Source organism: Poecilia reticulata, chromosome 6 (genome assembly GCF_904066995.2).
Source record: "Poecilia reticulata chromosome 6, P_reticulata-male-v2, whole genome shotgun sequence".
In the NCBI taxonomy this organism is placed as follows: Eukaryota; Metazoa; Chordata; class Actinopteri; order Cyprinodontiformes; family Poeciliidae; genus Poecilia; species Poecilia reticulata.
This window is the reverse complement of record NC_088835.1, coordinates 12999479-13022575: the sequence shown is the minus strand read 5'-3', so window position 1 is coordinate 13022575 and position 23097 is coordinate 12999479. Positions and strand designations below refer to the sequence as shown.

The 23097-nt window shown below is 38.6% G+C and overlaps 1 protein-coding gene across 3 annotated transcripts in view; it reads left to right on the top strand.

Moving 5' to 3' along the window:
* smpd3 (sphingomyelin phosphodiesterase 3) overlaps positions 1-23097 on the top strand; it is a 68434-nt gene that overhangs the window by 11439 nt on the left and 33898 nt on the right. The window contains exons 1-4 of one of the 3 annotated variants that reach the window (XM_008411767.3): positions 16806-16915; positions 18150-18886; positions 19292-19537; positions 20251-21199. In XM_008411767.3, coding sequence (XP_008409989.1) covers positions 18585-18886; positions 19292-19537; positions 20251-21199 — 1497 coding nt within the window. In that variant the 5' untranslated portion in view covers positions 16806-16915; positions 18150-18584. Of the gene's footprint in view, positions 1-16805; positions 16916-17058; positions 17550-18149; positions 18887-19291; positions 19538-20250; positions 21200-23097 lie in introns of those variants that run through there. The other 2 variants (XM_081607957.1, XM_008411768.3) reach the window with 2 other exon arrangements.

Here is a 23097-nt window from a genome sequence, read left to right as displayed (position 1 = left end):
GACGCTGGCATCCTTATTTATCTCATCAGATGATCACTATGATGGGTCATTCCGGTTTTAAAGAATTATCCTCAAATGTCTAAATGCTTATCCTGACTTCACAAAAGTATTCATATCTCTTGAACTTTTTCCACCTGGGCTTGCACCTGACAGAGCAGCTTTCTCCCACAACTTCCCCACTGAGCTCCTTCAGACTAGCCAGCAACAATTGGCAAACACCTGGTGGTGTTTGCTAACAAACACCAGAGAAGTAGCTCATTATTCGAGCTACTTCTCTGTACAATGCTGGTAAAAACATTGTGAAGGGGTTAATAGAAGAGTAATGTGATGACATGCTCCTGGCAGAGTTTCGGAAAGTTAAAGGGTTTCTTAAAGAGACAGACGCCCAATGTCAAGGCATTAAATTGCAAAATCTAATTTCTTGTAAGTCGTGTTTATAACAACTGAAAGTAGAATAATAACTTTATTGTGCTTTGAAATGGCACTATGTGGTTGGAAAACACATAATACTTCCCCTTTAAGATATTTACTTGTAAAAATACATGTCATTACAGTTTGTGGTTTGTGTAAAAAAAAAAAAAGCGAAAACATTCAAGGGGTAACTTCTACTTTTACTTTTCCAGTTTAGGTTTTGTTTTCCAGTCATTTGAAAAAGGAGCTGACTCATTTTTAGCAATGTTGACAAAAATCTTTTTTGGCAAAATGAATCAAGTCAGTTTCAGTCATTGTGCTTTCCTCTTGTTAAAGGTTTTCCTCTTAAGGTCTTCTGACCGTGATGTTGGAACGAGACGCTTTGGGTGGAGCAGTTTGTTTAAGATGTGGTTGAGTTGAACTATAGTGTTTATGCGGAGAAGCAGGCGCACACTGAAAACTACAGGGGCTCACTAAAATAAAGTGCGCATGTGGACGATTCACAGTCTCTTATTACCTCCATGAGCTACAGGCCTTGTTCTGACCTCACAGAAGGAGTCTGTGCTTGTTGAACGAGTACGAAGAGGGCGGGGCGGACCCCCAGTTTGGTAATTAGTGAGGTGATGAGGTTAAAGATGACATCTGAGCAGGGTGGGCTGTGGGCCTGCTCTGCCTGTTAACCTGATTTTCAACTTCCTCCACATTTTCTTTCTATTCTCGGCCAGCCACATGGCAGATTCAGAGCTGCTGCTTGCCTGATTAGATCCAACACAGATGCAACAAGTGCATCTGGTAACATCGGTAAATACGATACAAAACAATTGTTGCTTTTGCTGGAAGAAATCGAGACAGATTGGAAATAAACCAGCTTTGTTTGGCGACCACCAGGTTAGTATTTCAGGCTACAGACGCAGCTGTTAGGACCAACCAAAGACAAAAGGAAGCAAAACATAAATTTATTCCTCATTTGCTCATTCCTTGGTTAGGTTATGCCATCAGCAGTTTGTTCATCTTCATTTAATTGTCGGATTTTGTAAACAATGCACTCAATTTACACAAATGTACAAGCAAATTGTGAGCAATTATGCAAATCCAGTAAAATATTAATTTATTATGATGATTTTCACACGTCTTTATCAGGGCTAACAGTCAGCTTGGAAAGTGATCATTGTTACAGAACCAAAATCAGTGGTAAATATACTAAATAAATAATTACATTGCGATGTAAAAAACCTGTTTTAAAATTTTCACACATCTCTTGCATGTTGGTGTCAAAATCAGACAAAGAAATAAAAACTGACTGGGAAAATTATATTAAAATAGATACTTCCTTCATTTTCACATCTTACTATGAATAAAGTGACACTTTCATCAAAGTGTTAGCTATCATTATTAGATTTCACCTCTGCCTTTAACACTGCTGCGTCTTAATAGACGACAATGTTTGCAGGGGCCCTCAGGTTCTCCATCAGTGTCGTTTATGACTTACTTTTCAAAGTGAACCTTTCGCATTGACACTAGAACGACACAGAAATGAACAATGAAAATGTTTCCGGAAAAGTAGTGAATGAAGAGAAGAAAACTTAAAAAGGTTATCTAATGCTACAATTATTATAATAAATGTGAGCTGCACCAGCTCCTGCACTCCCATTCACCGCTTAATATCACACATATGAAAACAATCACATGAGAGCAGGATAAATGCAGGACACTGGGGGGGTCAGTCGCAGACACTGCCAACAGGATTAAACATTGCATAAACCCTGACAATTTCAGTCTTATCTAAGCTATTAAAGTCAGGTTAGCATAAACTTACTTTCAACCACAATGATCTTTCATACTCCACTGCATAGATGTAAAGTAAAACACTTGTGAAAGTGAAGTACGAGCAATTCGTTTAGGCAAAAGTTTAAAGACAGAGTGCAACTCCTAATTATTATTATTATTATTATTATTATTATTATTATTATTATTATTATTATTATTATTATTATTATTATTATTATTATTATTATTATTATTATTTGTAGTGTCAGTATGTAGATTATCATTGAATAGGAGTATTGAGCAGGTGAAGATAATAATGGAAATGAGAAGAAGCAGCATTTTTGCTGCTATATGTACATCAAAGCTGGTTTAATATTAGCCAGTGACCTAGAAAAATGTTTCTCATTACCAAAATATTGCATGGAGGGCTAGAATAGGTAAGTTCAGATTTTCTGAACTTCTCAATGTTCCAGCAAAAACCATTGAACTCACAAACCAGAAGTGGAAATATCATGTTACTGTAAAAAGAAAACCTACAATCAGTTTCCCCTCAAGATTTCTGATGTAAAAGGCAAAAGAATAATTCAAATATTTGCCCAAGAGCCAAGGAGTATTCAGAGGGAAAGTAGCTTTTATATTTTTTTTAAAAGACAGTCTGCTTTTTTATGTACTGCACATGTGGAGATGGAACTAGAGGCAAAAAATAAAAAAAGTGTGTGAATATTTCAGAAGGTGAAAATGTAGAAAGTCAGACATTCTTACTCTCCAAGCAGAATATTCTGTTAGAAAATCTTGAAAATATGGGTTCTCTGACTCTCACAAAAAACCTCCAAAGCTATGGTGCCTCACATTTATTTATGTTTTTTTCTTAGTATGGGTTTGTCCAGCATTGGATAAGTAGTTAATTGGAAATCAAAACAGAAACCGCAGGGATAATAAAACATGCCGATTAATATTTAGCTAAACTAATAGCTGTAAGTAGTTTCACAAATACCCACTCTAAGTATGCAGACAGACTTCTTAATGCAGTCATTTTCATCATTCTCTTATTGTACAGTTTAACAAATTTACAGCATTTCCAGTTTTTGATGAGATACGGATCAATCGACCAATGATGCACAATAACCACGGCGTACATGTAATGGCACCAATATGAACCAACATTTCCTGTTGGTTTATAAAGCCTGGCTGATGACTCTGTTGTTTTCTTTCTGGCAGACTACAATCAGGACCATTATGCTCACATTAATTCATCATCACAGTCATCCTAAGTAATATTCATGTTATGGGTATGGTGGTTATAGTGGCCAGTGATGTAAAAGGTTTTATTTTTACTTCGTTCGACACAATGTTGGTCATTTTGGGGTGTGGGTTTGTAGTTAACACAATACAAAATAAACTATTTTCAAATGATAATTCAATCATGAACTCATTTGGACAGAAGTAAAAATGTGGAGGAAGATTGGAAACAATATTTCTCCTGTGGTGGTTGGAAATTGGAGTCATCATCCCATGGTGATAGAAGATAATCTGTCGTAGGAATGAATAATAATTACGGACAGGGGCACTAAAGCAGAAAAAAGAAATGTCTTGATATTAGGTTCAATGTTGAGAGTTTTGGGAAAAAAAACTGAATTATGCTTACTTAACATTTATATTATAGAGACATAGTCCATTGATTCTTTTAAATTAAATTTAACCCTACCTTAAAAATAATGTTAAGTGTTGTTCACATTCAGTGCTGTAGCTCAAAGCACAACCAACATTCATTTAGTTTTTCAAAACGTGCAATATCACCTAAGAAAGGATAAAAATTAATAAAGATATTGATTTCCCAAGTCTGTAAATTTGTGGATTCTTACAACCATAGATTTCCCCACCTCCTCACTTTCTGTTAATTTCCTGCGAGGATTACAAAGTGCTCCTAGATACATAATTTATGATGACTTTATGAATCCCAGATGGAGATTCGAACTGGAAATAAAGCAAACACATAAAATTTAAACAGCTTTGTGCTGGAGGGGAAGCAGCGCAGCTCAGAGCTGCGGCATGTAGCAACTGTAAAACAGGAAAACTTCCTGAGAAACCGCGCTTGTCGCTTTTACTCTTTGTGTTCATGGATAAGATCTTATCCAACATCAATGGTGGAAATCTTCTTTAGTTACCACAGACAATATCCCCTTCCAATTATACTCTCCATGATCTAGATGTGTTCTTGTAGAAAACATTGACTTTTCACAGGTTTCAGTAAACATGGAAGTGACATACTTTTATGTTTATCAAAAAAGTCAGGAGCCTCAAACCCTTTTGAGGCTCCTGATCCACCTCAAAAGGTAGATGTATCTATATGATTTAGGTCTGTGAGCTGGTCGTAAACCAGTAACCACTCTGAAGTGTGACTGGAAATACATACTGGTGTAACTCTGCACACAAAAAATGTAGTTCGATTCACATTTGGATACATTTCACCGCTTTAGTAGGATTTTTTTCAAAAAATAGTGTAGGATGAGGTATAAAGTAGCTTAGATACAACAATATAATCATTTGAAAACAGTTAGTGTTGACGTTTAAGAAACTCTAAATCAGACTGTGCCCATATTCAGTGAAAACATGTTTAAATCCCAGGAGTTTTTGTGTCCCAGCTGTACCTGAAAAATCTTCCTCATCAACCAGAGATTCATCTGTCGTACATTTTATAAGATATTCAGAGTTTGGACATGATACAGGTAGCCATCAGTTGATTGTTCTCCAGTATGTATGTTCGCATATAGCTGGACGTTGTTTCCGATGAGTAATTTGGTTCGGTGCAAAGTGAGCCACATGTCTTACTGCCGCTGAATCATGCCACATAAAGCCCATCTTTCTTTATGACCTTTAATGTTTCCAAAGAGCAGAGTTTGACTGGTGGGAGTCCTCTCTGTTTTGTTCTGGTGTCACTTTTTAAAGTTGGAGCATTGTTTAGTGCACTTAGTTCTGAACAAAAATATCCCTACACATGTTCAGGAAAAAGGTATTTGTCTGGCGCGTGTGTGTTATGAACCCCAGTAATAGTGGATTATAGAATCAGTGTGACACAGTGATATAATACAAAATGGAGACAGATGCAGAAGCAATAGGAGTCTGTGGACTGTAGACTGATGCAGATAATAATAGCATGTTCTGGATAATTAAAAAACTGTGCTTGTATTTAAGAGTAAAGTTAGATTTAGAAAGCTTGTATGAGGACTGCAACACAGAGCCAAGCCATTTTTATGCATTGCCCAGGGGAACACTGCAGCCTGCTGTGGTTCTGTAACACCGTCCATCCCAACCACACAGTTGTGCAATAACGTGGTCATGTTGACATCCGTCAGTCATAATAATAAACACTGGAGAGGCCAGGATGAAAGTGTGAGGCCTTGGTTTTTGAATGAGAAAGATGCACTAATGTCTCCTTCTGCAAAGTTTATTTATTTATTTTATTACATTCATCATATTATGATATATGTTTCACAATTTGAACAATTTACGCTACAATTAAATGAAAAACTGATGATGAACCAAATACCCATTTATGTGTAGAACTTTGAAAACGTCTTCATCTCCACCACCTAATGCTTACCTGTGTTTGCCATAGCCTGGACTTCGGGCCGTTTCCATGACAGCATTAATCATACTCAGCAACAGTGACAGCCAGGAAGCTGTCCTTTGCGGCTGCTTTCTCTCTTAACATTCACAGACGACCCAACCTTTCTCAGCTTCTTTTCACTTGTTCTGCAGCACTTAATCTGAGAATTTGACTTTCTAAAAAAACAAATTTCAGCAGTTTTTCTCTAGATTGTGATTCATGAACATAGAAACCCATCACAGAAGCCATATTCTAGCTATAGTTTAGTGTCCAGAGAGACTGAGGACTCTCATAACAGAAGAAGAAATGACAGAGATGCAGTAGATGTGTTCTACACAAAGCAAGGGACTGCTGTCACAAGTTTGATAAATAATTGATAGGACAGGAAGAGGTTTTGGTTGTCAGGGGAGAGTTCTGCTCAGACTGCAAGCAGGGAAGCAATGATGCGGTACTCAACAGCCGAGCCTGGGTTTCCGAGCTGTAAGACTGTGCAGAAGTTTCAAACAAAGGTAAATTTCTTTATACTGGTTAATGCTCGGAAAAACTTAAAAGTCTTTGCTTGAGACTCCTTTGAAAGTTTGCTTGAAATTGTGTCTCCTGGGATGTAAATTAGAAAGAAATGAGGGATGAATTTTACACAGTAGTGCTGTACTGCACATTTGTACGTTGGCTTAGGAGGAAACTTGCAGAAACCTGGCACTGATGATGCTATGTGTCTTTGGAGTCAAAATAAAGTAAGGTTTTTCAACGGGAATACAGCATCACTGTTTTCAGTGTTTTACTGTTTTGTCTTGGCAGTGATTGTTAAAACCTATAAAAAAATCATTTTGTGCTACAGAGAGAGATTCCCTCAGACATAAATTAATTAATTTATTTCTATAGCCTTGCACACTGCCTCTGGCTAAGTATTGATGATTTAGCGAACTGAGAGTGATATCTCGTGTGTGTGCCTCTGTCTCATCGTGTGCTGCATTTCTGGGTTTTTACGCACGAGCTAGCATGTGTGTAGGGGCGCAGAGGTCAGGGTTTAGTAGCACAGAAAAGCAGGCGAGGCTGGGGAGTAAATGAAATGGATAAAACTCTCCAGAGGCCCGTGTGTTGTTTTCTCCCTCCCTCTATGATAACTGTCATAGAGCAACACTGACAGCACAAATCATGTCTATATGTGCTTTGCTCTTCATTTTTTTCTATCTAACTTCAAAGAGGATCAGATAGGTGAAGGAGCCTAACTTTTTTTTTTGACGCATTACATGTTTGCTAAAAATTTACTGTTGTTTCTCCTTTACAACGTTAAAATGGACAAATGGAAAGCAGAATTTTTGCTTGTTTGTAAAAAAAAAAAAACAACAACAAAAAAACGCAGCTTTGGGATTTCTGATAGAAACAATGTAATATGTATTACATGTACACAGCACCACTAGGTGGCGGTAATGTTGATATTGTCAACATCAAAATTCAGAAAAGCACAAAGAAGGATTGCAGCGAAAGCTTTGCAACACTGATCCAAAAACATTTACACCAACTCTGTTTACAATTTCCTCTTTGTAATCAAATTCCTGCTTAGAGTTAGGCAGCACAGTTAGTGCTTTTTGGAATAATTTTAAAAGCTTGTAAGAACTAGATAATTTTATTAAGTCCAAATATCTTTTTGGTATTCATTTGTTAAGTGATTATAAATTCTGTCATGAAAATTGGTTCCGAGTTGTGGTTTCACGGATAGTCATCAGTTTCCAGTATTGATTAATAACAAACTAGTCGACCTGGATAAAGCTGAACAAACAGCAGAGCCGCAACGTTTCTGAGTACAATCACACGGTCATGCAAGTGTAAGCACAGCAAATGGACAGAACACACACATTGTTTGTCCAAGTCTGAATGCTGGCTGATGTCAGCCAATATGGATGGCTGCCAAAAGGTCAAGAGTTCAGTCTGTTGAACATTAGCAGGACGTCTGTCTTAGTTCTGTTTTCAGAATTACACTCTAAATAGACTTGCAAGCAGTAGATAATAGCAAACCATTAAGGATACGAACAAGGATAGGAAGCATCAGAAAATTGTTTTTAGTCAAAATATATTTTGAAAGTGAATAATTTAAGTTTTGCCCAACTGTGACGCTAATCAGTGCCGAACAGTCTCTTAATTTGCTTTTTCCCTATGTTTCCTGGCTTCTGTAGAAACAAAGCTGTAGCTAAAATATTTGCTAATTATTCATGGAGAAGTTGATGTTTGTTGTAAATTGTCTAGGCTTAAATTAAACAAATGCTTCTTTTTTTGGAGCAGAACTCTAAATTATTCACAGATAAAAATGCCAATTGGCAGATTTGCAAAGTATTTCTGTAATATTCAAAAAGTATGGCGATAAGAAAGACTGTAGCGTGTGTGGTTGTGCCAAGACAGATTCCAGTTAATGCATGTGAAGTTATATTTGCTGTTTGAACTATTAGAACAGGCAGTTCTAGGTAGTAGATTTCAGTTATTTCTTTGGTTCCAAACCAGCAAGTCTGCACTGATTTTGGTTTTGGGGCTCCAGAGAAAGATTGCGATTACTTGCTCAGTCATTAGAATATTCAACATTTAAATGTATGTAGCCTACTATAACTTTTTCATTACAAAAAGTTATATATAACATGCTAACAGGTATTCCATCTTCTAACCAATCAACGTAGCCACTGTAGAATATTTAATGTTCCGATAAAATTTTTTTCTTTACAGTTATTAATAAGAGGAAGGTAGCACAGGCAACCTGTTTCCTCTCTAACCACTTTACTTCAAACTTGTCTGTTATTTATCTCCGTTTCATATGACGTAACACCTGCATCTTGCCGTCCTGAATCAAAGTCGCTGAACGTGGCGACGCTTCTGGCCCGCCTAAAAATATCCCTGCGTAAGCCAAAGGTGCTGCTGTACCAACAAGTCACTGCGGTTGTCATACCTGGGCGATGACATGCTGATGTGGGCCCTGAATCAAAAGCGGGTTAATGGCTCTAATAGCAACCTTTGCGTTACATAAAAGGGCAGAGGTGAGGCTCTGCTGCCCTGCAGCGCAATTTATCAGATCAGCGACGGGAAAGAGGGGCGGCGACTGTGGGAGGGAGCCGGACTGAGAGATGAAGGAAAAGGAAGAGATGAAACAAAAGGTCACGGTTGGAATAATACCTTTAATGTCATTCAGTTAAAGGGGCATTTCAGCCGCTTTCTTCAGATCACGTGCTCCCCTTTCATGTGAGCAGCTCCATTGTCCGCCACAATAAACCCCCGCCATATGATAAGCCCAGAGGACAAATGGTGCTTCCTTGCGTCTGTGCTTGAATCTGTAAAACTAATTTCCTCAGCATACGTTTAGATCATCTTTGCTGGCAGGTGTTCAGAGAGGCGTCCGGCTCTCCATCCTGCAGTGACTCAGCCTTGTCTGGTTTGTTTGTTGTTGTAAATGCAGCAGTGTTGCTCCAGAGCAGGTGGCAGCAGGTCCTGATAGAATTACTGCACCTCATAGTGATGGCATTATGTGCCTTCCCTAACAGTGTTACATAACCACAATTATTCAGACACAGAGGAACACGCAGGGGAGGAGGGCGTTATTACTTGATGGTCCAAGATGCCTGCAGATGTTTAAAGCGGGGGAAAATACTTTAGCCTTATTTAATGACCACAAAGCTTTAAGTGCTGGGATATTTCCTCAATATCATGCCAATATAAGAACACCTCATTAGCTTTTGGATTAATTATTTGGTACAACTTGAGAAAAACAACTCACATACCCTAGATAATATTATTATGTAATTAATTTTCTTTTGCACAGGCTTAGAGTTATTCACTTCAATAAATGTTCATTATTTTTGTTGAGAAATATTACTGAAACAGCTCCCTATGCCATCTTTTATTGTTTTAAAGCAATGTGCAAAGCTTTAGTAAGAGATTTATGGACTCTTATAAGAGGAATATTTGCCATTGTTGTTATGAAATATAAGGATGCATTTGAATTGGAAATCCTTCAGGATTGGTTGATTATACAACACATTCACCGATTCACTGATCACTAAAAGTTAAAAGTTTTAATTTAGTGTGGATCATTATTCCTCATAGGGTGAAAATAACACATAGAGACTCAAATGCAGTCATTTAATTAAGTAGAATAATACTGAAACTTATTTTTTTTAAATGACTCAACTCACTAAGTGAAACACATTGTATCGATTAATATAGCACAATTTGATATTTGCGAGCCTTGATGTCATTTTGATGACAGTCCATGATGAGTTTATGAATATTTCAGAGGGGTACTTAACAGAAACAACATTTAAAACTTTTCCATATGTAAATCTGTTATGATATACATGAATCTGTTGCAAGCCACGGATCATTATGGGTAATAAGCACCCAGTTTTTCTCTGATTAATGATGAGTAATATGACAGTTCACCAGCCCAGCGCATAAGTCTTAGATGCCTGTGGGAGTTCTTGTTCTGCTCAGCAGTTCCCATGAGTTTGAGTCCATCCCTGATTGTGTTGGGAAACATGAAGCCATACATTTTAATTGATATGAAAATAACCATCTGGGAGACATGTGACATAGGTAATGAATCTCCCAGAGCCTCCAGAGAACCAAAGCCTACAGTGTTTAAAATGAACTGCACCTGTAATGTACCTATATTACTTCCTGTGTTTTTCTTCCCAATATATAGATTGTCTTGATCAGTTTGTCTCCAGATATTTTAAATGTCTTATTCTATGGACGTTGGCTGCTCTTTTACTAATCTACATCAGTTCCCTGCTCAGCATAACAACAACTAATCGTGGAGTTAAGTCAGAGATGAAAATGAAAAGCAGTGTTTCAGGCCAAATGATAGTCTACATCAAATAAACAGTGCCCAAAAATTAATACTTTTAAGAAATAGAAAAAAGTGCAGGATCAAGTTTTTAAAAAATCAGCTGTTCCAATGTATAGCTAAAATTTTCTACATTACAATATGCCAAAAGAAGTTTTCAAAAACCCTAAAATGTCATCATGGGACCTCCTGCAAGTTGTTGCTACTGTTGTAAGAGTTCACGCCTGTCTCAGACAAAGAGAGGAAAAATTTCTTTCATGGGAACAGAAAACTCAAAGTCCTTCCTGAAGTTTGGCAGAGAGACGGTAGGCAGAGAACTTTTGAAACGCTGTTTTGTGGTCGTATGAGTCAAAAATTCAAGTATGTGGACTCAAGAACAGACAATATGTTTGTCATACGAAATCCTTGGAAAAGGACCTCAACGAGCTGTGAAGCATGGAGGTGGAAGTGTCATGGTTTGGTGTTGCTTTACTGCAGCAGGATCTGGTCATCTGTAAGAATTAAGCAAGCTCTGCAAGGAGAAAAGCATTAGTTTGGAAGACACTGAACACAGTGAGGCATCATATTGTTTTCACATGACTGATAAGAATAAGCATATTTATGCTAAAACGCTATTGGTTTGGGTAAAACTGCCATTTGAACGCATTGCTTCTCTGGGTATAACTTGTATTGCTATTTCAGATTTTCCCCAATGAGCAAAGAAAAATATTTGAAGCAATCTGAACTGTATTCCCTATAAGTTGATCAAAGTTTATTTTAAACAAAGATGTAAAAAAAATCTGCACTGAAATCTCCCATGGTATGCCGATGTTAAACTCTTCACTCTCCGTTTATTGAAGATAAGCTTTGGCGCGACTGAGCTCCTGCCTGTGCGTGTGTTTGTGTGCGTGTGTGTGTGTTTGTGTCTCTGTGTGTGTGTGTCTGTATTTTCTGTACAGTAGTAGAGAAGAGAGTAGGTCACCATGACAACAGCAGTCCCTGGAGCATGCTGTCAGCAGAGTGACGTCATTGGCCTTTTTGCAGGTTTGTGCGTGTGTTAATGTTGGGTGGCACTGCTTTGTCCTGCAGAAGCTGCTGGAGCACGCTGCAAGGAATATAAACTAAAAAAAAAAAATCTAAAATGGTAGACAAATGAGGCAGGAGATGGATAATAGAGAAATTAAACTCTGATTTGCACTACATTGTTTATTTTCTCACTCATATCAGTTTTCAGGGCTGTTTGCATGACGTGCCTGCGGGCTACATTAGTGTGTTGCTCTTTCCTCTGAAACAACCAAGAGGCATTGATAACTGTGCTGTTCAACAGTCGTTAAATTACTGTGAAACAAAAGACCCCTGAGTACAGAAGAATTAATTCTAGCCCACTTGTCTTGTTGAAGAGCTTCATAAATAAATGTGGATGTTGTTTTGTTGATACATTTTCTCAGAGCTTTTTTGTTTTGATTATCTTTTACACAACTCGTTTAATACTCTGTGTTGTGCAGGTCCTTCACTTTCTACAAAACAATATTCAGTATTAATAAGGTATATTTTTTATCACTTAACATATTGTTGTGTCATTTCATATTGTAATTTGGTCTTTGCTAATTCATAAATGTTAACATCAATAAAATCACATTTTCCTAGAGATCTAGCACTTAATTACCACTTAGGGTGGTTGCAGCAAGTGCAACTTCTCCTGACACCAAACATTATCCATTGGAAGAGGCCTAGAAAATCAGTGTGACTCCTTGGTTAGCAATCTGTCTTCTCTGGCCTGTGCCTGGCCTCCATGGTAACCAGCTGTTATACTGACAAATGGATGGTGTTAATCTTCAGTATTTTCATTATCGCTTTGTATTTTAATCACATCAGGTTTAAGATGTAACAGCTGACACAAAGTTTCTTTTTTTCTTCTTCTTTTTTGGTTTGCTGCCACAGCACTGTAAGTACAACCAGTTGGCTTCAGAGATGTTGCTATGGAAAAGGTCTCTTAATGCAAGGGTGCATGCTCCATCCTATTATCCAAGGGATGAACATTGATTAGCTAACGGATCTGTTGTCTTGAGCCACACCACACTCCAGTAGCAAGCCTTATATAGCCTTATATAATCACGTTATCTTTATCTCATGAAAGAAACTTGCATTCTAGGGTGAAGAACCATAACTGGAGCAAGAAATCACGCTGCACACATCTGTCCAACAATTCAAACCTTACAAATTTTGTTTCTCATCCATGCTGTCTTTTTTGTAATATTTGTAAAGAAATGTTTTATTGTAATGTTTGGTGTGGACCCCAAGAGTCTCTACTACAGCAGAGGCCTTAAATAAACAAACAAAACACTCACTCTACGTTTATTTTAATATCATAAAATCTTTAATTTGCGTTTATTTTTGCTATTGCTGTCAAAAAGCGAAGAAGGAAATTAGACTTAAATATTTCTAGGACTCAAGTAATTTTAAAAACATTAGAAACCTCACGTCATAGAGCAGTAATTCCCAAAGTGGGTGGTGTTCCTCCTCGGCCTGAGGGGGGCCACAGAAATGATCTTAACCAAAAGGAGGCCCAGCAGAGAAAGTTTTGGAACTGCTGTCCCGTCATACTAAAGATCATATGTTTGCTAAAAACTACATGTACAGTTGTCAGAAAGTAGATGTCAGTTACCAGGTATCGTCATGATTTTTCTTTTTTTTTTTTTTGTAGTTTTAGCATTAGTTATAAACATTTTCCATTTTGCATCTAGCTTGAGAATAAGTTTAGATTTTTTCCCCATTAGATTTTGTTGTTTCTATCAATTTATATATATATCTATATATATTTATTTTTTATTTTTATTTTTTTGTAGCAATTTTGTTTCTTGATCAAATTGGTTGCATTTAAGGTTGTAATACTCTTTATTAATCCAAATCTAGTCATTTTGTATGTTTTAAAGTAAGTTTTTTTATTTTATTTTGAATTACTTTGCGTTTTATCTTGACACCACCAACAAATGCTAACAGTCTTACAGTAACATTGACTAACATGGAAACAAAGCAGACCGCTAGAGAACACAGTTTTCCTGCCGTTTATCCAGGCAGACAGTATTGATTCTGGCTGGAAGGGAAATTGTCTGAGGCAGATGTATGGATGAATTTCCCAACAATTCTCGAGGTCATAAGACTGTCGTTTATCACTGACATCAGATTTGCCAATTACTGCCGTGTAAAGAGCTCCCTGCACCTGCCTTTACTTATAAAAACCATTTGATAGAAGTTCAGAAGTCAGGGTATGGAATAAAATATTAGATTTGAAAATTTGACCTTAATTTATCATTTCATAACGAAGCAGATTCCCAAAATGTCCCATAATAACCTGTCATTTTTTTGTCCATGTAAATTACAAAAAAATATTTATTAGGTGTGATTTTTTGTTTGTTTGTTTTTGTTTAAAAATTAGACAAAACTCCCACACTCTGTTCTGATTAAAGCACCACTTATTCACTTTGGACATCACCTGCAAATTGTTTTCTCACAAAAAGCAAGCAGAGTCTCACCGGGGGAAAAGACCAGGATATGACAGAATTTAACAGGAGGAACCAGGAAGGAGTGTGAACATGGGAGTAGGGTTTAATACTGTGAGGGTGAATCACTAAGATAGGGTTGAACTAAAGTAAGTAAAACAGACCCAAAACCAACTCAAACAAACCAAGATCTTGACAGTTTTGTTGAACCTCTGCCTCCCTTTTACCTGCATTGACGTTCTTTGTAACCATCATCCCCCTTTTGTGACACTCAGTGTGTTACTGTTTCGTGGGAAAGGAAATAATAAGAGCAACTGTGGTTGTTTTGTAGATACATTTGTTGTGTTTATGTTTCTACAGATTATAATTCCCTTCAGTATGGAGGTTCTTTATTTTAAACAGCATCTTGTGATACTTTGTGGCTTGAGCTTATTTTCTCTCCTTGTACAAATCATTTTGATTCCCTTATTATACTGTGCTATTTTTTCACAAATCAAAAGGAGAATATGAACTGACACCTCATACATATCACACGTCTGTCAAGCGGCGAACTTTTAGGTTTACTTTCTGTAAAGGTTGCAAAGGATTTTTTGCAATATGAGTTTTTCATGGCACACTTCATCATGACTTTTTTCTGTTTCTTCATATTTGTGCTCAGTTTTGAGTATAAAATATGCACAGCTGCATTTAGCCTGATAAGGCCAAGACTGACACTTGCTGCACTTGCTGATATATCTGTTCTGATTGACGGGTATTTTTCAGGGATTGGTTGTTGATGCCGTCTGCTGTTACCAAAGAGAAAATCCATCAGATGATTAAAGAACACACAGCCGTGTTGAAGAGTGGAAGTCTTTAAATGCTGCGGGTCCCAGTGTTTAATTCTGCCGCGAGTGCAGAAGGAAGCAACAAACAAAACCCCACAGTGAAGCGAAGGCTATCTTTCCCAGTAGTTGACCTGCTTTAACCTTGAACTAACTTTGAGTTTCATACCCTGAAATGCCATCCAGTGATGTTGGTAATATATCAACTCAACACTAGTGAACCCTGTTATGGAACCATTTCAGCTTCTTCTAGAAACGTGTATTACGATCTCGCCACTCTTGAAATTCTCCTCATTTTTGAAATACATGTATTTGACTGTACATACTCTGAAAATGTTACACCTGCATTATAAAATGATTAACTGTATCATCATGATGAGACTGTTCTTCAGACGAGATTAAACATTTACTTATACAATCCACTTAATTTAATGTAACAAGAGTCTAGTTTATGAAATACACTTTATAACTGTAGAGTTAAGTTTATTAAGTTACAATCACTTTATATGTGGGACACTGCCAAGTTTTAAATGCCTTCCTTTCACAAAATGTTCCTGTGTATGTGGTATATTTCAGTGCTGAATAAACTAAACTAAACTCCACTTGGTTAAATTAAATGTTGAGTAATAAAATAATATACAGGAATATAATCAAATGCAACCTGGCTGCAGATAATTGGACAAAAATGATTCTCTGAAGATACTATTAAGTCTACTGTTGGCCTGCTCAAGAACGTGCAGAGAACAAAAACATGGTTGTGAAAACTGGATAAGGCAATAAAATCGCAGTTTACCTAGTCATACTAAAAGCAAAAATGTCAAATATTACATAAATAAGAAGAAATTACTCAAGCTAACACTTTAAACACAGCAGTAATCTTTTATCAGATGTGTTTTATATAATATGGAGATGCAATGGGGACTGTGAATTTAATTGTTTTTCATTTTAACTTTTATGTACATTTTTATTAAATTATCCTTTTAGAACAGATGGTACACATTTGTAAATTTGACTTAAAGAAGAAGTTAAACCAAAAGTACAGCACAGGCTGCATAATCAGATGATCTTCAGACAAGTCAGACAACCAAAACAAGCAAAACAACCACCTATAGAAACACCACAATATGTCAGCCTGATGTGGTGATGAGTCAGCAGACCTTACTGCGTCTTCTGCTCAACCGAAAGTAGCAGGATGCAAGTCAGTCACAGAACATTACAGGCAGATCACCCATCCTAGGAAGAACCATTATTGTGTACAAAAGGGTTGGATTGTGGAGAAGATGATTACTGGGATGTAGTAGTCAGTGCTCATTGTTCATGTGAGAGAGAGATGTGCTTTTCATAAGAAAACCCTTTATCGAACAAACAAGCCTCATTTTGGAAGTCAACAACAAACTACAAGGACATAAGGCTCACACAGAGTAACTTTATTCTAAAGCCTTTTATGTGATTTTATTTTCCTTTCTCTTGTTTTTTTTTTTTTTACAGAAAAATGCATAGTTGCTTTTCTAAGGAGGCAGGTATGGAAAGAAATGAAAAAACATAAATCAAATTTTATTGACATCCTTCCAGATTTACTTTTGAGCTTTTTTACTTTGATATGCGATGCACATTTAATATAAACTATGCACACCACAAATGATGGCTTGTGCGGTTTGGAAGAATATTGAGTCACTTAGTGACCTCATGACAGCTTGCTTGAAACAACAAAGGTTAAATAAATTGCTGAACCAAAATAGCCTGGCTGTAGATGAGACGGTGTTTGGCGAGGAGGTGCTGCTGCTCTTTTGATCTTTGTGGGCTATTGTTGGATTCACTCCTCCCATTCCACTAGGGGGCTCTATAGTTGCTTTGTATTGGTACATGGATTAATGTGTAGAAGAAGGAAACGAACGGCGGATCAGTTGTGTACTTACGTTGCCTAGCAACCACACTACCAAGCCGAACCTGCCAAAAATTTACATCTTACCAATCTTATCAATGTTCATGAGTGTTGCCCAATGTGGTGAGTTATATATTAATGCTGTAAGGCTATGTTTAAGTTTGTGTTCTTTGAATATTGCAATATTAAGTATTGACGTTTTGTTTTTCTTTTTTTTGTTACGTTATTTACAGTTTAACCGGCATGTTCGCGTAAAGCACTCGGCAATAAAAGAACAGTTATAACATCAACGGCTACCTTATGTTCTTCGTAACAGCTATGTTAGCTTGGCCAAAATTCAGTGCAGTCTTTGTTCATGAACTAACATCTGCTGACGAGAATTACTAGAACTGCCATATTTTCCGGACTATAAGTCGCTACGTTTTTCCTATGCTTCGAACCATGCGGATTTTAGCCCAGTGTGGCTTATATGTGGATTTTTCTTCAACCACCAGGGGGCTCTTTAGGAGGAAGTGAATCATTGGAAGTCAACATTGGAAATAAAAGAAGAAAGCGCCCATTAAAACAGAATTAGGTTTTAATAGGGAATTGAAATTTGAGGCATTGAGGGGAAAAAGAAGATGTTTCGTTTTTTAAATAATACTGGGATCATAATGGAAATAATGGATGCAAGCTGCCGTTGAAATCTAAGGTTGAAGAAGAAGAACAAGAAGAAGAGAGCGCCCATTTTCATTTTAGCACATGCTAGTAGCAGACAGTAAGGAGATTTTTCTCTTCAAACTCATACTCCCTCAACTTTTTCTTTTTTAACCATAATAAATGTGATATTCAATTGACCTGTTATGACTAAAAATTTGGGTGTCCACCCCAATTTAATTACCGCAACATAAAAGCCAAAAACTAAAAGAGAACATGACGGCATCATCTACTTTCTAAGCTACTCAGGTAACAATGCGGTCTGCTTTCAAGCCTAAAATGGCCTATTATTCGCATTTTAAGAAAAATTCAAAATCAGAATACATTATCTGATTTGTAATGTATTCTGATTTCAAGACAAAGTTTCAACTTTGTCTTGAACGATGAACCAGGTGAGCTTTGCTTAATTGCCGATGTGGAGTGCAGTATATTTGTGTTCAGCTCATCCTGGTGGGACTGAAATGTGAAATCTGTCACTATGGCTTCATCCAATGCAAGAATCTTTAGAAGGATTTGTACGCTCTGCATTGAGTTCAGATATTCTTGAATGAATGTGTACTCCTCCTAGGATACAAACATGAGAGCGAGTCAATTACTGACATCCTCTTTGTTCTTCCTCCCTTCTCCCTCCCCCTCTTATTGATTTTCTCACTTTCTCCAGGGCCACAGGAAATCGTGATGTTTAATGGATGCCCCCTTCGGAGGTCGTTGGAGTCCTCGCAATCATAGACCTAACATCAAGCGAACGGTTTTCATCATGGCAACGAGCCACCTTCAGCCTGTGTTTCTTGAGCCCTCCTGTGGAGGGTGTAATAACTGAGGGAAGGGCAGTGAATCTGGGAAAAGCCTCCACCTGCAGATGAAAATCATTCAAACCATGTAGTGTTCTTTTCTCCAAATAGGGGGGAGGGTGTAAGCTGGATTGTGATTGCATTTTATTTATTTTTTTTACTCGTTTCTCTTCATGTAATCGCTGGGACAGATTTGTTGCTCGATTGCTGAGTGTATGTGGGTGTGGGCAGAGAGCGTGAGGTGAGGAGAAAGTGAAAGAGAGGAGAAAAAAAAAGAGTGAACGAACAGAGAGAGAAGGGAAGAGATGGTCCTCCACACCACCCCTTACTCCAGTGCCTGTTTGCACTTCCTGGATGGGCTGTCGTGGAGCCTGGTGTTCCCCTGCTACTGGCTCCTGGACCGGCTCCTGGCCTCCTGCGTGGCCACTTCCCTGGAGAAGCGCCAGCGATCCCAGGACCCCTGCTCCTTCCTGACCCTGTGTGTCCTGATTGCTGCACCCCTTTATCTGCTGCTCCTCCTCGCATCCCTGCCCTTTGCCCTGCTGGGCTTCATCATTTGGGCTCCCCTGCAGGCTGTCCGCCAGCCATACCTGTACACATATCGGAGGTGAGGGTCGATTCGGCTAGTTTTTTGTACCACTAAGGAGAAATGTTGTCTCAGAGTAAACATGATTGCTTTGTGGAAAAATCTTTTTTGGGTTTGTTTTGTTTTTGTTCAATCGTGGCAACATTTGAGTAGCAAACTGTGGCAAAACAAAGGCACAATTTATTTTGTTATCTTAGAAAACACTGAATATGACAAAGTTTTGCTGGCAAGATGTTAACATCTCACCTATTTTTGAAGGGATCTAATAATCCACATGTAGGCTTACTTCAAGTCAAATTATTTCAAATTTCTGCTGACCCTCGTATTCCTAACATTTTTCTCCATCAGCAAAAAGAAAGCAGTTGATTTCTAAAATGTTTTTCATACTTTTGAATTTTGGGGTGGGGGTGTTTTCTTTCTGTCCAGACCAGACAAGAACCAGGCAGAGCAAGGTCAAGCAAGTGGCGCTGGGACAGGAGAATGGAGGCCACAAGGCAGAAGCTTCTGTTTCTGCAATGCCAATGTTTGTCTCCTCCCGGACTCCCTGGCCCGGTTCAATAACTTATCAGACACCCAGAGAAGAGCACGTGAGCTGGGCAAGAGAATCCGCAATGGTGCGAGTCGGCCCCAGATTAAAATATACATCGACTCGCCAACCAACACATCCATCAGGTGAGTGGACTCTACGTCTGCAAAGGTTTTGTGCATTGCAGAGACTATTGTCATACATTGAAAGAGTTCTTGTCCATATAAAGGTTAAAAATTCATACTTTTCTCAAATCAGCAAAGTCTTCAATAAATTGTTTTGGATGGATGGATTTTATTTTTTTGTTATTTTGAAAAACATTTAAAGTGTAACTAAATAAAGGGGGAGGGGGGTGAGAGTAAGGCGAAAGAAGCACTGTTGTCAACGTATTCACATTTTTCAGACTTCTCCAGTGACTTTATGTTCAAAACACCTCCTAGTGATAAGTCTAGCAACTCTTTTTCTGTGTTTTTGGAGACTTTAATGGCGACAACACTCTGCTGCAGTCTGAATGTCTTGAGCAAGTAGTGAGAGCGGCCATTAGCCTCTCCAGCAGTGCTTTTATTCCCGAATGCAGGGCTGTAACAAAGTTGCACCAAGCCGTACGGCTGCAGCCAATAGGAAAATTCAACTGTCTAAGAACCGTTCGAACCAAAGGAGGTGAGCAGTGAGATGGTTTTAGACAAAATAATGCCTAACTAAACCAATTGTACAAAAATATCAAAATGTGCACAGGAACATAAAGATATGACCTTTAGACAGTTTATCAGGAAAGAAAGTTGACTTGGGGGTTAGTCTTCTGAGCTGGGTGCAGGGACCATGCCTTTAAATATGTCTCTCTTTTCATTCTGTTATTCAGTGCGGCATCCTTCAGCAGTCTTGCCACTGGTTTCCGTCGCACGTCCTCTCTGGACCAGCGTCCAGAGCAAGTCCACACCACCAATGGCCCAGCTGAAACTGAAATAGAGCCTGTCACAGAGTGCCCTGTTCACCCCTCGGATACCACCGACTGCCCTGTTCACCCACCTTCGGAAGACCAGAGTTTTACCAATTGCCCCGTTCACCATGATGGATCAGACAACACAGCAGATTGCCCCCTCCACCTGGCTGGAACTACCAACATCTCAGACTGTCCCATCCACCCCTCGAGCGATGCCACTGACTGCCCAATGCATTCAACAGAAGGTCAGAATGACTCTGGCCATCACGACTGCCCCATGCACGGGGAGGTAGCACAGAAAAAACCCTCCACGGAGTGTCCGCTTCACACCTCAGGGGTGCAGATCAGCATCAGTGCCCCAGAACCGGAACCCCAGGAAGAGGAGGCTGAGACTGGAAACCATCGAGATCTGGCAGGAGACACAGGCAGCATGACTGCCTCTCGCGAATCCCTCACTCGTTACCATGGAGGCGACACAGCAGTAGGGATATCCTCCAACAACACCCTCTCTCACGTACCACGCACGTCCATCTTCAAGAGACCTGGAAGGAAACGCCGCCATGGAGATGAAACGTTCGACCATGAGATCTCTGCCTTTTTCCCTGCCAACCTGGATTTTCTAGCTCTACAGGAAGTTTTTGACCACGGAGCAACAACGAGACTTCGACGTCAGCTTCATCGCTACTTCCCCTACGTGCTGAGCGACGTCGGTCGCTACGGGTGGAAAGGCTGCTGCTCCAGGTTTAAGTTTTTGAACAGTGGCCTGTTGCTAGCCAGTCGCTACCCTATCCTGGATGCTCGGTATGAGTGCTACCCCAACGGGAGAGGAGAGGACGCGCTGGCAGCCAAGGGGGCGCTGTTTGCTAAGGTCAGTGGTTTCCCCATTTCCTCTTCCAACTCTGCCTGATGTCAACCTTCTGGGAGTACAAATTTAAATTTCTTTTCTTTTAGTTTTTCTTTCTTTCTTCTTTCACCAAGCAGTTGTAGTTTCATCAGGTTATAGAAAAGGTTTCCAAATATCAAAATCCCTCTTTCCAAGAAGTAACTTGCTGGTACAAATGTTGTTAAATGCTTAATCGAGATGTGAAATGGTGATGACTTCCTGAAGGCAGAGTGCTGAGAAGAGCAGGAGCTTCTTAAAGAGACAGAAGCCCAATTTCAAACAGAAAAAGGTTAAATCTAATTGGCTGCCTCAGAGGACCATACCATGTCTGTAAACATATGATTTCATATTTAACAACTCTGTTTTCAGTCCCTTAGGATTAAAATCCTTGATTGTTCCGTCTATTAAGATTTTTTATTTTTTTTTATCAGTATTCGCTATTTTACTTACCGTTACGTCCAGGCTTGTTTGGTGGAGTAACATAAATTATACCACAGAAATAAAACCTGAAAAGGAATATTTTATATGAAAAACCAAATTCGGGTTAATAAAAAAATCATGGAAAATCAAATAAGTAAAAGCCAAAACAATGCTAACAAACATAAGACACAAGCCAAACCAAACGGGGATCCCGGGAGGGAGCAGAGGGAGCCTGTGCTGCATGTGTGGCAGCTTTTAAGCAGCAGGCAGAAATCAAGCCAACCAGCAGCTCAGGCAGTGGGTCTCTCTCCGAACCCGGCGAGAAACAAAGACACAAACTGGGGGCCGTAACATATTATTTATTCCAAAATAAGTTTATTATTGTTCTGTGTGAAAGCACAAAAGTTCCCTGAAGATTTGGAAGAATTTTACATTATATAAGGCAAAATAGTTTTTTTTTTTGTTGTTTTTTTTTTTTTTTTTTTTCTGAATGTTGGCGCATTTCTCGAGTAGAATAGAATAGCATAGATATCCCATTATTCTCCTAAAATGGGAAAGCTCTGGTGCAACAACAGCAAAGTGTCATTCAATCAAATCGTGTCATTAGTTGCATTGGGTCGAGAGGACGTTTTAGCACAGAGCTGGCCTTCCGCAGCCATTCTTTTCATCATTTTTCCCCGATGCTTCTAATTAATTTCAGAATCGGTTTGACTTGCAGCAGAGACAGAAGTTGAGATTGAGCCAGAACGGTAACAGCACGTCTACATTTAGAGTGTGCTCCTGTTAAAGAAGCTTTGACACAGCTGTGAGTCGCTCATTACCTTTTCTTGGAGTCATTTTAAGTCGCAGTTGGTCTTTTAACTCCCTGTACAGATTTAGCTGTGAACATTTCCTCTTTTTTTCGAGAAAATCTGAGCTAAATTTTAATATGAATGTCTCAGTGAGCCTAATTTTCTGGTTCTGCTGCTGCGGAAATCTGTTACCCTGATCCCTCTATGTTGCTATTTTAACTATACTTTTCATTTCCATGACTTTGTTAGTCTGGTAATTAAATCTGTGATATTTGTAAAAGAGTGCATAAGAGAGAAGTGAAGAGCCTGGAATGACCTGCTGGCTGACTGTATTGTCCCCATTGTTGCAAAGGACTCTTGTGAAGTGGCACATTTCAAACCCACGTTCTCTTTCTTTCCTTCTTATCTTCATGGTTTGAAACGCCTTTTATGATAATGTTATTAGATTCATTCAACGTACAATTTGAATGCATGTTTGCTGTGGCGGTTGGACAACATTTTGGTGCTTGAAAGCCGTCATTCTTTGGAAGCATTTGGCAGACGTGTAAAAATACTCTTTTAACGCCCACATCCATTCACACACAGAGCACATCTGTCATTGTATCGAGCGAATCCTCCTTACTAATGCATGAATCTCTACAGTGTGAAAGCGAAAATAAACATGTCATTATT